Source organism: Babylonia areolata, chromosome 7, assembly GCF_041734735.1.
Source record: "Babylonia areolata isolate BAREFJ2019XMU chromosome 7, ASM4173473v1, whole genome shotgun sequence".
In the NCBI taxonomy this organism is placed as follows: Eukaryota; Metazoa; Mollusca; class Gastropoda; order Neogastropoda; family Buccinidae; genus Babylonia; species Babylonia areolata.
This window is the reverse complement of record NC_134882.1, coordinates 49331717-49344216: the sequence shown is the minus strand read 5'-3', so window position 1 is coordinate 49344216 and position 12500 is coordinate 49331717. Positions and strand designations below refer to the sequence as shown.

Below are 12500 nucleotides of genomic sequence, written 5' to 3'. Positions count from 1 at the left end.
AAAATCTTGACTTGACTTCACACACACACACACACACACACGCACACGCACGCACGCACGCACGCCCGCGCGCGTGTGCACACACACACACACACACACACACACACACACACACACACATGCACACACGCACATTGACAAACAGACAGACACACACATAGAACTATGCAAACATAGAAACACGCACGCGTGCACTAAATCAAATCATGTTGTTTATAGCCCAGCCGACCACTAAGGTCATATCAGGGCTGACGCACGCACTTGCGCGCGCGCGCGCGCCCACACACACACACACACACACACACACACACACACACACACACACACACACACAAGGTGGGGGAGCGAATACTTAGAGAGATATATGGTTTTAATCAACATTTTTATGGCACACATTTAATGCGCCATTTCCCACAGAACACGATTTTACAGTCTTTCGAGCAATGTCACATTCTCTGGGTTTTACGTGATGTTGATCTTGTTCTGCAATTTCGGGGGTTGGATGCAGAGAAAAGCTGATACGCACGCTAATTAATTTCTCTCATAAATAAAGAGTTCGTTCATCCCCCGCCCCCTCGCTCTTTCTCTCTCTCTCTCCCTCACTCTGTTTATCCGATTGTGTGTGTATGTGTAGGGGTGGGGGTAGGGGGTTGCTATATATTTATCTGATAAGATATCTGTTCTCGCTCTCTTAGATTTGTCAGCAGCTTTTGACAGTAACGACCGCTCTATCATCTTGAACAGACTTAAAACTACCTTTGGTATTCGTGACACTGCACTAGCATGGATCACGTCTTACCTGTCAGATCGTACATAGAAAGTTTGTGTAAATGGTAGATACTCTAGAGTATCTGCCTTAAAATATGGTGTCCCACAGGGGTCCGTCCTAGGTCCTGTTCTTTTCGTGCTGTATGCGGCTACTGTGTCTGATGTCATCAGTCATCCTGCGATGTCGCATGAGAGCTTTGCTGATGACACACAACTTTATCAGTCGGCTTCCATAGCTGAATTTGATGCACTGGTGACTTAAACACAGGAGGGCATTGCTGGCCTAAAGGACTGGATGACTCTCAACAAGCTGCAACTAAATGATGATAAGACTGAATTTATGATAACCTGTCCAAAGAATTTCGTCAACATCATTCCTTTCCTGACTCTGTTCTGATCACTTCCTCCTTCTGTTCGCAGTCTTGGTGTAATCCTAGACCAGTCTCTTTCCTTCTAACAGCACATTTCGAATATCTGTAAAGTTGCCTATTTGTAACTGCGTAGAATCAGCTCTATCCGCTACTATCTCTCAACCGATGCAACCAAGACACTTGTATGCTCTCTGGTTCTCTCAAGATTGGATTACTGCAACTATCTTTTGGCCAGCCTTCCCAAATATCCGTTAGACAGACTCCAATGAATTCAGAATAACGCTGCCAGACTCATTTGCAGAGCTTCTAAATTTGACCGTGTTTCTCCTCTCCTTCAGTCTCTCCACTGGTTGCCTGTTTCTGATCGAATAGACAATAAGCTATCCACTCTGACCTTTTCTGCAGTCAACGGATCTGGCCCCAAGTATCTTTCTGAACTCCTCCGTATCTATACCCAGTCTCGCCAGCTCCGTTCTTCCTCTGACTTCTCAGGATACCTCACGTCAGAAGTAAGACCTATGGACACAGATCGTTTTCTTTTCAATCGCCAAAGACGTGGAACAACTCCCTGATAATCTCCGTCATTCTGATTCCCTCGCATCTTTTAAATCTCGTCTCAAAACTCACCTTTTCCCTCAGCAATAAGTTCAATTGTGGCAGGTCCACTTCCTTTGCATTAGCTGTGCTTGACTATGTGTGTATACATATGTATGTGTACATAACTACATGCATGTATATGAATGTGCATTGTGTGTGCGTGCGTTTATGTTAGTTTGTGCCTGCCTACGTGTGCGTATGTGTTAGGGTAGCTGTTAGATACACGTGTATGTTAAAATATATTTATGCAGTGTGTGTGTGTGTGTGTGTGTGTGTGTGTGTGTGTGTGTGTGTGTGTAGTCACATTTTGGTGTGTGTGTATGTAACATTGATGTAATGTTTTATGTTAACAAACGCGTTTTTGTAAAGCACCTAGAGCAGATTTCTGGATAGTGTGCAACATAAGTATCCATTATTATTATTATTATTTTCTATTCCATTTTGATTCGTTGACTTATTTATTTGGTATTTTTATTTTCGTCACACACACACACACACACACACACACACACACACACACAAACTAGTGCACCACATCACATACACATACATACATACATACTAAGTAACGCATCTATTTCCACCTTTGTTTTCTTTTTTTTTGTTTTTTCTTTTTTTTGTTTTTACTTTATTTCAAAAAGTCTACATCCTCCAAGAAGCTGATATTCTTATGAATGACGACACCCTTCACTTATATCAGTTCCCTCAGATGCACACTTTCTATTGTTTCGTTTCCCTGTTGTACACTTTTCACAAGAAAAGTTAAGGACCACTTCACAAAAGCGGTATTCTTCATAAAATATTAAAAATAAATAAATAAATAATCGGAACTGATTATGCAGCCTGCATATATTCTGCCTGTGTCCATTCTCTGAATATTAGAGCGGCTGTCTCAGACATATGCGAACGGTGAACAGATAGAAAAATGCGTTTGAAAAAAAATATATGTCGATGTTTCAACCAAAACTATACAACATTTGGGTTGCTTAGTGGTTTTTCATGGTACAAAGTGGAAGTTCAGTTATAAGAAAGCACTTGTGGGTGTGAGAGGTGGTCGGTACACTGGCTGCATTCACCACTGTTGCCGAAAATCCAGCACCATTCCATCCTGCCCTCAGGTGGTCCTTAACTTTTTTTTGTGAATCCTGTAGTCTGCCCTGCTTGTTACCATGGTCGTTTTCTTTCACTTCAGAAGAGGAACCGAGTGCAGAACTTTTCATTTTCCATATTCGATCACCCCAGTGCAGGTTCTTGCTCCAGCTGCCAGACAACCCTCAGTGAAAGTAGGCATGGGTTTAACTATGGCTTTAGTAGAGTTCTAGAAACAGGTTCATTTTCAAGTTGGCGTCAAAACATGCAGACGGATCTACATACACTAGTCTGCATCTGCTTTGAGAGAAAGACGGAGGAGGAGTAGGTACATGACCTACGCATAATCGTTAAAGCCGACTGACAGCTGTCTTTTTGCGCTCATCATTCGTTTCCCGTGTCGTTCTGTCAGGCTTCAGTCACGAGCACACCCACATGTGTATCATCACACTTTACTACAATTTGCCAGGGAAAACGCTCTTGTTGCCCAGGTTTGCTTTTGTCTTGTTTTGTTTTGTTTTGTTTTTTTACGTTCGCTAAGCACATGCTGCCCTCAGAACTTCGTTTTACCGTCTCATCCGAATGACTAGCGCCCAGGCCAGGCCACCTCCCAAGGTCCAGTGTAGGCGGAGAAAATTTCGGCAGGGGATTCGCTCCTGCATTCTCAGATACTCTCCCTTACAAGCCGAGTGTATTTTCTTAGCCACCTCTCTATTGCCATAGTTATGCGTTAAATGATAACCTAAACTGCTATTAGATGAATAAACAAACAAGCAAACGCATATAGATAGCACGAAAACGAAATATATACATATATATTAAATACCAGCATGACCAAAGTAACACATACATTTTCCAGTCTTCACTCTTCTTTTCCAAATCAGGAAGGAATTCATTTCCGTCTTCAGACGATGACCTGTTGATCAGGTCAGCACAAGAACAGCCAAAACTGACTTTACAAGTGGTTTTTGTATTGTGAATGTCTTCTCATTCCCTTCTCTCTCTCTCTCTCTCTCTCTCTCTCTCTCTCTCTCTCTCTCTTTCTTTCTTGTCTCTCCCCCCTCTCTCTCTGTCTGTCTGTCTGCCTCTCTCTCTCTCCTATTATTTTTTTCCCAGAATAACGAAGCTTTATGAACCTGTCCCATCTTCGACTCTCACAAACCAGGTTCCGTTCTGGTTAATGCCTTCGTGAAAAGGGGAGGGTGGGTCGGAAAAGACTACAGGAAACAGGACCAGGCAGCGGGATTACAGTGGGGCCAAGGGGTCTTTCATCTCTCTCAGACCGTTCACAGTTGGGGGAGTGTGGCTTTCATCCCTCATAGACCGTTCACTGCAGTAGTGTTGTTCTATACCTTCACATCCAGTCAGCCTGTGTTCCTTGTCTGAAAACGTGCATCGCCTGGCTTGCCCATCGCCGGTGGCATTCTCTTGAGGTGACTCAGCGACGATCTGGACTCTGATATTCTGTTTCAGTTTCAGGGAGGTACTAAAAAGTGCGGACTGGTACATAAAAGCTGTACCAGACCTGCTTTAAAAAAAAAAAAAAAAAGGAAGAAAAAAAGAAACAAACAAACGAGCAGGTGCCGCTCTGGATGCAACTGGGAAGTGCTCTCTCTGTGTCTATCTCTGTATCTCTCTTGGTCGCGCTTTGTCTGTCTGTCTGTCTCTCTTTCTCTCTCTCTCACTCTGTCACGCGCGCGCGCGCGCGCACTCACACACACACACACACACACACACACACACACACACACACACACACACACACACACACACACACACTCTCATCTCCAAAAGTTCGTAAAAACAAAAAAACAAAAAAAACCCAACCCTATGGGTACTGCAGACGCCGATCAATATGATGACAGCACTGAATATTTTTCTCGCCCAGAGCGACAACATTGGGAGCGGAAGCTGCAAATGCTTGCCTCCCCTCGCTGTCTGTCGTCCGCCAATGACGTGAAGATGACACTTCTCGGTTTCCTCGGCGATTTTTTTGGCAGATAGAATTGCCGGCATCAACGACGCGATCGAACAGGAAGAATGGGCTGCGTGTGCCCCATTCCCTTCCTCTTCCTCTCTGTCTATCTGTCTCTGTCTCTCTCTGTCCGTCTGTTTCTGTCTCTTTATCTCTTTCTTCCCCAGGGCTGAGTGGGGAAAAAAATATTAATTGCTTATCTCCTTTCCCTTATAAGATAAAATTTCGTTTCGCTTTCTCGCTCTCTGGACCCCTCATCATCCCCTCTACCCCACCCCTCACAGAGTGTATAGCTATGGCATCTTCCACAGGCGCAAAGCAGGTTTCCATTCCAGCTGTGAGACAAATGTTGTTTTTTTATGACCGGGTGAATGTCCGGGAGGGAGGCTGACCGGAAGTACGCACCGGAAACGGGGGTCGTGAAAACAGTTCGTCAGTGACGTCAGCAAGACCTCTCCGCTAAGATCCGCTGTTTCCCTGCGGTGCACTTGTTACGCCTACAGACTAAGCCACATTCTTTTCTCCGGCAGACTGTCAAGTACGTTTGTTTAGCCTACAGACTGTGTAAGTACATTCATTTCGCATACTAAGTACCTTCGTTCGCCTCCAGACAGTCTGGCCTACCGACTGTCGAAACGCATTCGTTTGGCCTACAACTAGTTTGTCAAGTAGATTCGTTTCGCCCACGAACTGTTGAGTCTGTTTGGTTCGCGTTCTTTTCGCTCGCATACTAGTAGACTGTTCAAACTTATTCGTATTGCCTGCAAACTGTCATGTCCGTTCGATAAGCCTGCAGACTGACTAAGCACATTCATTTCGCCTGTTATTCTTTTCAATATTTCCGATAACGAAACGATGTCTCTCAGTCCCGAAATCCCTTTCTGAACATTTCTTCTTCTTTTTTTTCATCCTCTTCCTTAACTTTGTATCTTTTGACGTGTCTGTACCCGGTCTTTGATGATCATCAGTCGCTAACTTGTCCACTGTGTTACGAACAAAAGCGATCAAGCGATCTAGCCATCTCTCTCTCTCTCTCTCTCTCTCTCTCTCTCTCTCTCTCTCTCTCTCTCTCTCTCTCTCTTTTTCCTGCCCCGTCATCTGCGCCGTTTGTCACTCATTCCGAGTCACCCAAACACAGTCACACCCCGGGTTTGTCTGTCTCCTCCAAGCGTCGGCAGTCCGCAGGGAACCATCGATGTTAGGTCGCCAGGAGGCCACACACCAGAGTAGACCCTGCACGGCTGCTGAGTCACTTCGGTAGTGTTCAGTGGTGCCTGTTTTGATTTAACGTACTTAGGACACCACCTACTAAGACTCATATTGACAACAATAATGGTTTAGTCGCAGAGCCAGACTTGAGTGAGCGTCCCTCCCAGAGTGGAGACCGCCACCACGTCCCTCCAACAACAGCACCCCATGAATCTGCCGACATCGAAGATATTGACAAGACACACCCAAAGCATGGAAGTGGAGGGCTATTGAAACTGAGGTCACCATGACAGCAGGGCATGAAAGGCCACAGGCATTGGGACATTTTTGTTTATATTATGTGCGTTCTTTTCGCCTACAGGCTGAGTACGGCGCTTTTGCCTAAAGAATAAGTATATTTGTTCGTTTCGCCTGCAGACAAAGTACGTTCTTTTCGACCATAGACTGTCATGTACGTTCGTTCAGCATACAAACTGTCAAGGACGTTCGTTTCGCCTCCAGACTGTCATGCATATTCGTTTCGCCTCCAGAATTAAATACGTTCGTTTCAGCTGCAGATTAAGCACTTCTCTGTCTGTCTGTCTGTCTGTCTGTCTGTCTCTCTCTCTCTCTCTCTCTCTCTCTCTCCCTCCCTCCCTCCCTCCCTCCCTACCCCTAACGTGTGACATGTGCTTTCTCACTGTGAATTGCATATGAGAATGCGTCCAGTCCAGCATTTCCGTCAGTGATTTGCTCGTTCACAGAGCCATCCATATTTCTCATAACATGACTGTGAGGCAAACCGACCCTGCTGGCACGATGACGAAAAGGAAAGTGGCCGGTGAAACAGGCCAGATCCTACCCTGTCCAGATTATGACCTCGTATAATCTGTCATTGACCAGAATATTCCCCGGATATAAACCAGCCACGCTACTTTATACCCGGGGTATAGTTTGGCCTAGGCCAGTTTATACCCTCTGGGCCATTTGTTTTACCCCTACATGACATGACCAAGGCTGGCTACTTTATACCCGGGATATAAACTAGCCACGGGTAGAGCTCGGCCTGTTACACCGGTTTCTGACAACAAAGCGTGGGCGACACGCGTGGTCCCGTCCTCAGCACTCTGCACAACAAAAACCTCTTCACATCCCGATCAGGTTCTTTCCAGCTGTTTGGAAGTGTGCGGTTTTACTTTGCAGCGACACTGAGGTATCTGTGGTTCTTGAGCCCTTTCGCACGGTGTTTATTCTCCAACTTGAATCTGATTAACCCCCACCGCCACCCCAATTCCTGCCGCCTCCCCCAATGCCTGTCACCCCCCCCCCCCCCCCCCTCCCCCGCACGTCCTCTCTGACCAACCTCTCTCCGCCACCACTGCCCCTCCAGCAGGGGACGAGCTCTCTCCATTCTACTCGATCACATGAGTGGTTTAAACATACGAGTTCATCGGATGTCTAAGGTGACTGAAGAATGCATTTGCTGATTTTACGATACTGTTCAGACTTGGGGTTTGTATTTCAACGTTTGAAACTGTTATGTACAGGCGGAAGGGATCCTGGGTTGACCTACTCAGTTAAAATCCATAACAAAACAGGTGTGTGTTTCCTGAATGATCAGCTACTGTACATCCACACAGACTGGGAAGAGAGAGAGGGGTGTGTGTGTGTGTGTGTGTGTACAGCGACAGAGATAGAGAGGCAGAGACTGAGAGACAAAAAGACAGTGTGTGTGTTGGAGGTATGGGGGCGGTGTCAGATCGTGTGTATCTGTGTGTGCATGGATGGGTATACTGAACAGAAACATAAATGTTTCGGGATATTCTTGGAAAAATCGGATTGGATATTTGTTGTGAGAGCAAAAATGTGTTTCATAGACATTAACGGACAGACAAGACAGACAGACAGGTGGACAGTCCTTTCATTTAGTTTTTATGTGTCGGACATGAAACACTATCTTAAAATTCACAAGAAAAAGAACAAATAGGAACAGTTCTCAGAGAAAAAAGTCAAAACAAAGATGATTTCTATAAGTTTCGCAACATTCTTTCTGCACGTAGTGCGTAATACTTCGTTTCCAGAGCGAGGGAACCCGTTCTACTCAAAGTATTTTGAAACACTTAAAGCCTTTTTGTAAACTACAATGCTCGCATATTTTACCATCTCTCCATCCTCGGAAGCAGCAGAGAACGTGTGAGTAAGTGTGTGTGTTGGGGATCAGATGACTGAAGCTGTGAGAGGGTATCTTCGGGCTAACACCACAGATCTTGAGGGTAAACACCATGCGTGTTGCCTCAAGATCAAACTCATTGCAGTACTGTGGCAAGTCACGTTCCAGATTCAGAGGCATTGAAAAACCCATGCTTGAAGGCGTTGGTTACCGCGCATATTTTTTTTATTTCCTTGGCGAGTTAAAATTATCGAAAAGGAAGGAGAAAAGAAAAACGAGACAAAAATAATCGATTGTGATGGGCCGTCCAAATCATTTCCCCATTTTACCTATGACATTGCAAAGAGCAAGGCTGATATTTTTTTAACGATTTAAAGTTTACGGACATTGAGCAATATGTGGGTGAATTGGTCTTTATAATACAGATATGATGGACCATGTAAATTTACATTATTTGCGGTTTTGTTCAACTTTTTAGAAGTTGCGGGACATCAGCCCTGAGATTTCCCCTTTGCCATCGGCTGGGCTTTTCGCCCATGACTTGATTTGATTTTTAGGACTTAGATTTCCGTAATCAGTTAATGTTGGAAGAAAAATAAAGATCATATTAACAAGTATAGATTATCACGAGTTGTACGATTTCGTTTCTTTTTTTCTTTCTTTTTTTTTCACCCTTCATCGGAAAATGGAAAGCAGACTGGAAAAACCGAACCGTATTCAAATGCTGTGCGACCAGTATTTCCTCTCCTCGCCCTCCCATCCTGCCTCACCTTTTTCTTTTTTTAATTTGCAGTGCGCTGTGTTACTTGATGAACGGGGGAGGAAGGAGGGGAAAGGGGGGGTGTGTGAATGAATGGCAGTGTCACGGAGTATAAAAGGAGGGAGCATGTGCGTCAGCGTGTGCATGTGTGTATCTGTGTGTGTGAGAGAGAGAGAGAGAGAGAGAGAGAGTGTGTCCATGAGAGAGAGTGAATGTGAGAGGGAGGGAGGGAGAGAGAGAGAGATTCACACAAGATTCACATGTCAAAAATATTCTCGGGTCTTTAAACATTAGTGCTCGTTAACAAATGGCTTACAAAGAATAAAATGAAACAAAATGGCAAAGACAGAGAAAGAGCTAGGGATAGAGAGGGGGAGATTAAAGTGGGATTAAACCTTGAGGACCATTTTCAAAGATATTGGCTGCTGGCCCTTGTCCGATCTGACCCCTTCCTATTCTCTCTCACCTCTCTGTATACCTCCCGCCTCCACACACACACACACACACACACACACACACACACACACACACACACACACACACACACACACAGAATGACTCAAAGGCAAAGACGAAGACCATTGATTCCTTAGTGGAGGAAGCGATGGCAAATTTAAGTGACAGGCTATGATGTCAGATTAGAATTCAGGACATCTGAAAGGATTGTGACATTGCCACTGATTATATATATCAACAAGAATAAAGAAAAGAAAGAAAACAATACATATTGGGTCTCTTCTAAAAGCTGCACAGTCCCTACCTCGATTGCTTTTCAAAACGTGAAAATGATGGACAGATAGCTAATCATTCATATAGATGTGTGAGTGGAGATATATATGTATATATATATATATATATATATATATATATATATATATATATATATATATATTGATAAATTGATTGATAGACAAAATCAGATAGATAGATTGATTCATAGATAGACAAAATCTCACTACGTAGACTTAACATGGAAAAAATGCACATATTTATGTGACTGCCAGCATCTACAGCTTAACTCGGTTCGTGGGGTTAAGTCGCCGAAAACTGAAACAATCTCAACACACACACACACACACACACACACACACAATTAAACACAACATTGCAACAATGCGGGAAGTCACGATCCAGTTTGAATCAAGGTAAAATGACCAAGGTCCCACAGCCTTTCACGGCCACCAGGACAGTATTCTCACACCCACTGTGTCTACGGCTCGACATCAGAAGGCCGAATCCATCCCTCTCCTTCCGCCGTTCTCCCGCCGTTCTCACCACCCCAGACACAATCCACACTACCCATTGACACTTGGGTGGAGTGGGGAAACTCAAGAGTGAATCGCCTTTCCTCAGGACACAACACCATCCGAAACGGGGCCTCGAAACCCGCCATCAGTCCAACGCCTAACCAACTCTGCCTCGGCGCCCCCATGCCTCGGTGGCGGGGAGGGGGGGGGGATTGGTGGATACCGAAATGGGTTCGGAAGGAGCCTGCAAGAAATAGGTTCTCTGAAGCAGTGCACGAAAAGAGAGGAAGGAACCCATTCATCTCACTTAACCACTGCCACAAGCGCCGTTTCCCCAACCCTTCACCTCAGTCAGGCTGTTTTTAGACTGGCTGAAACGTACCTTGGTTTTACCATTGCCGCGATACCACAGTGATGCGCCATTCTTTTTCTCTGTTTGTTAGCTTCTTTTTCTCTCTTTGTGGCAGCTCACAACTGTATAGTCTCAATGCTCAAACTCCTCGCCTGTACCTTCAAATTAGGAACAGCTCAGTAATGTTGACTGGTAACGTTCACGCGCACGTTCGCGCACAACGGTTGCAGTGGTCAAAATTTAATGATTAAAGCGCTGGATTCACGCCCCGGTTAACTTCCCGAGTTCTCTAGCTGTCGGTTAATGGTACAGATTGATCTGTTCTCGCAAAAAGGATCATGTAATCAATGTCAGCGTTCGGTAAACAAAACGGTCATACACGTAAAATGTTGTGTGTGTGTGTGTGTGTGTGTGTGTGTGTGAAAGCTGATTGAGTGACAGCAAATGAATGATGAGCGCCCAATGGCGGCTGTCAGTCGGCTCAACCCAGGTAGCCAGCCAAAAATAGGCGCCATTTAAGTATCCATAATTATGATCAGATCACAAGTATCCTTATCACACATGGGCTGGTTCGTATGGGCGATCTTTACATAACTAAGTTTGCTGTGCCTAAGTCTTTGGACTTACAGTGGGGTTGGGAACGGTCATAACGCTAGGAAAACTGAGCGCTTGAAACATCTCTCATGCAACCCAGCCCTGGTTTTTAGGCGTCGTCGCAACACCAGGACATGGGGGCTTCAGTGAAATGGATGACCTCTTCTTCGTTCGTGGGCTGCAACTCCCATGTTCACTCGGATGTACATGAGTGGGCTTTTACGTGTGTGACCATTTTTACCTCGCCATTTAGGCAGCAATAATCCGTTTTGGGGGGTGTGCATGTTGGGTATGTTCTTGTTTCCATAACCCACCGAGCACTGGCATGGATTACTGGTTCTTTGACGTGCGTATTTGATCTTCTGCTTGCGTATACACACGAAGGGGTTTCAGGCACAAGAAGATCTGCACATTATGTTGACCTGCGCCCGCCGAAATGGATGACGAATTCCATCATTTTCTAACACTGTTTCGAAAGGAAGAGAAGGAATTTTGTTTTATGTCCCGTCACATACATTGGTGATTATAGACTTTTTGTATTGATTTTTTTCGTTTGAATATTATCGTTTAGGAGATGGGGGTGGGGGTATGAGTGGTGAGTTGGGGGGGGGGGGGGGGGAGCGGGTAGATGGAGGGTGAAATTTTATTTAAAAAAAAATATGTATGTTCAATTGCAGAAAGTTACTTTGTGGACTTTGTTAAAGAGAAGTCGTTAATCTAACAAGAGAAACAATTGATGATGAATGCAGAAAGAAAAAAAAAAGAAAAAAAAAAGAAGAAAAAAAACATAAACGTTCTAAGTCACTTGTAATGACACACGTTCGTACATGTAATTCTTTCCCGTTTCGAGAACTCTGCTTCTTGCATGGCAAAACCCATCCCTGCTTTCACTGACAGTAGTCTGTCGGCTGGGACAGAGTCCAGCAGTGTTACTATCTAAACAAAAAAGGTGTACATAGTTCTAACACTGAATAAATAATAGATAAGCGTACATAAATAAGGAAGTAAATAAATAAATAATTATAATATACAAAAGGTAGTAGTTATAGTAGTAGTAATAATAATAATAATAAATAAATAAATAAATAAGACAACAATGATGATAAATAAGCAAATAAATGTAAAACATGAAGACACACATTCACACATACACCCACACATGCATAACAGATGTGCATGTTTTGTTTGTTTGTTTTTTGTTTTTGTGTTTGTTTTTTTCTCAAGGTCTGACTAAGCGCGTTGGCAGATGTGGTGTAGCGTATATGGACTTTTCCGAACGCAGTGACGCCTCCTTGAGCTACTGAAACTGAAACTGAAACTCTAACACTGATGTCACATCGCACTGTGGCACTGCTGTCGCGCGACATGAAGTCCATATCACCGGTTCTC

The 12500-nt window shown here is 44.3% G+C and overlaps 1 protein-coding gene across 1 annotated transcript in view; it reads left to right on the top strand.

Moving 5' to 3' along the window:
* LOC143283868 (gamma-aminobutyric acid receptor subunit beta-like) overlaps nucleotides 1–12500 on the top strand; it is a 448038-nt gene that overhangs the window by 412884 nt on the left and 22654 nt on the right. The window contains exon 9 of the mRNA XM_076590247.1: nucleotides 9126–9132. Coding sequence (XP_076446362.1) covers nucleotides 9126–9132 — 7 coding nt within the window. The remainder of the gene's footprint in view (nucleotides 1–9125; nucleotides 9133–12500) is intronic.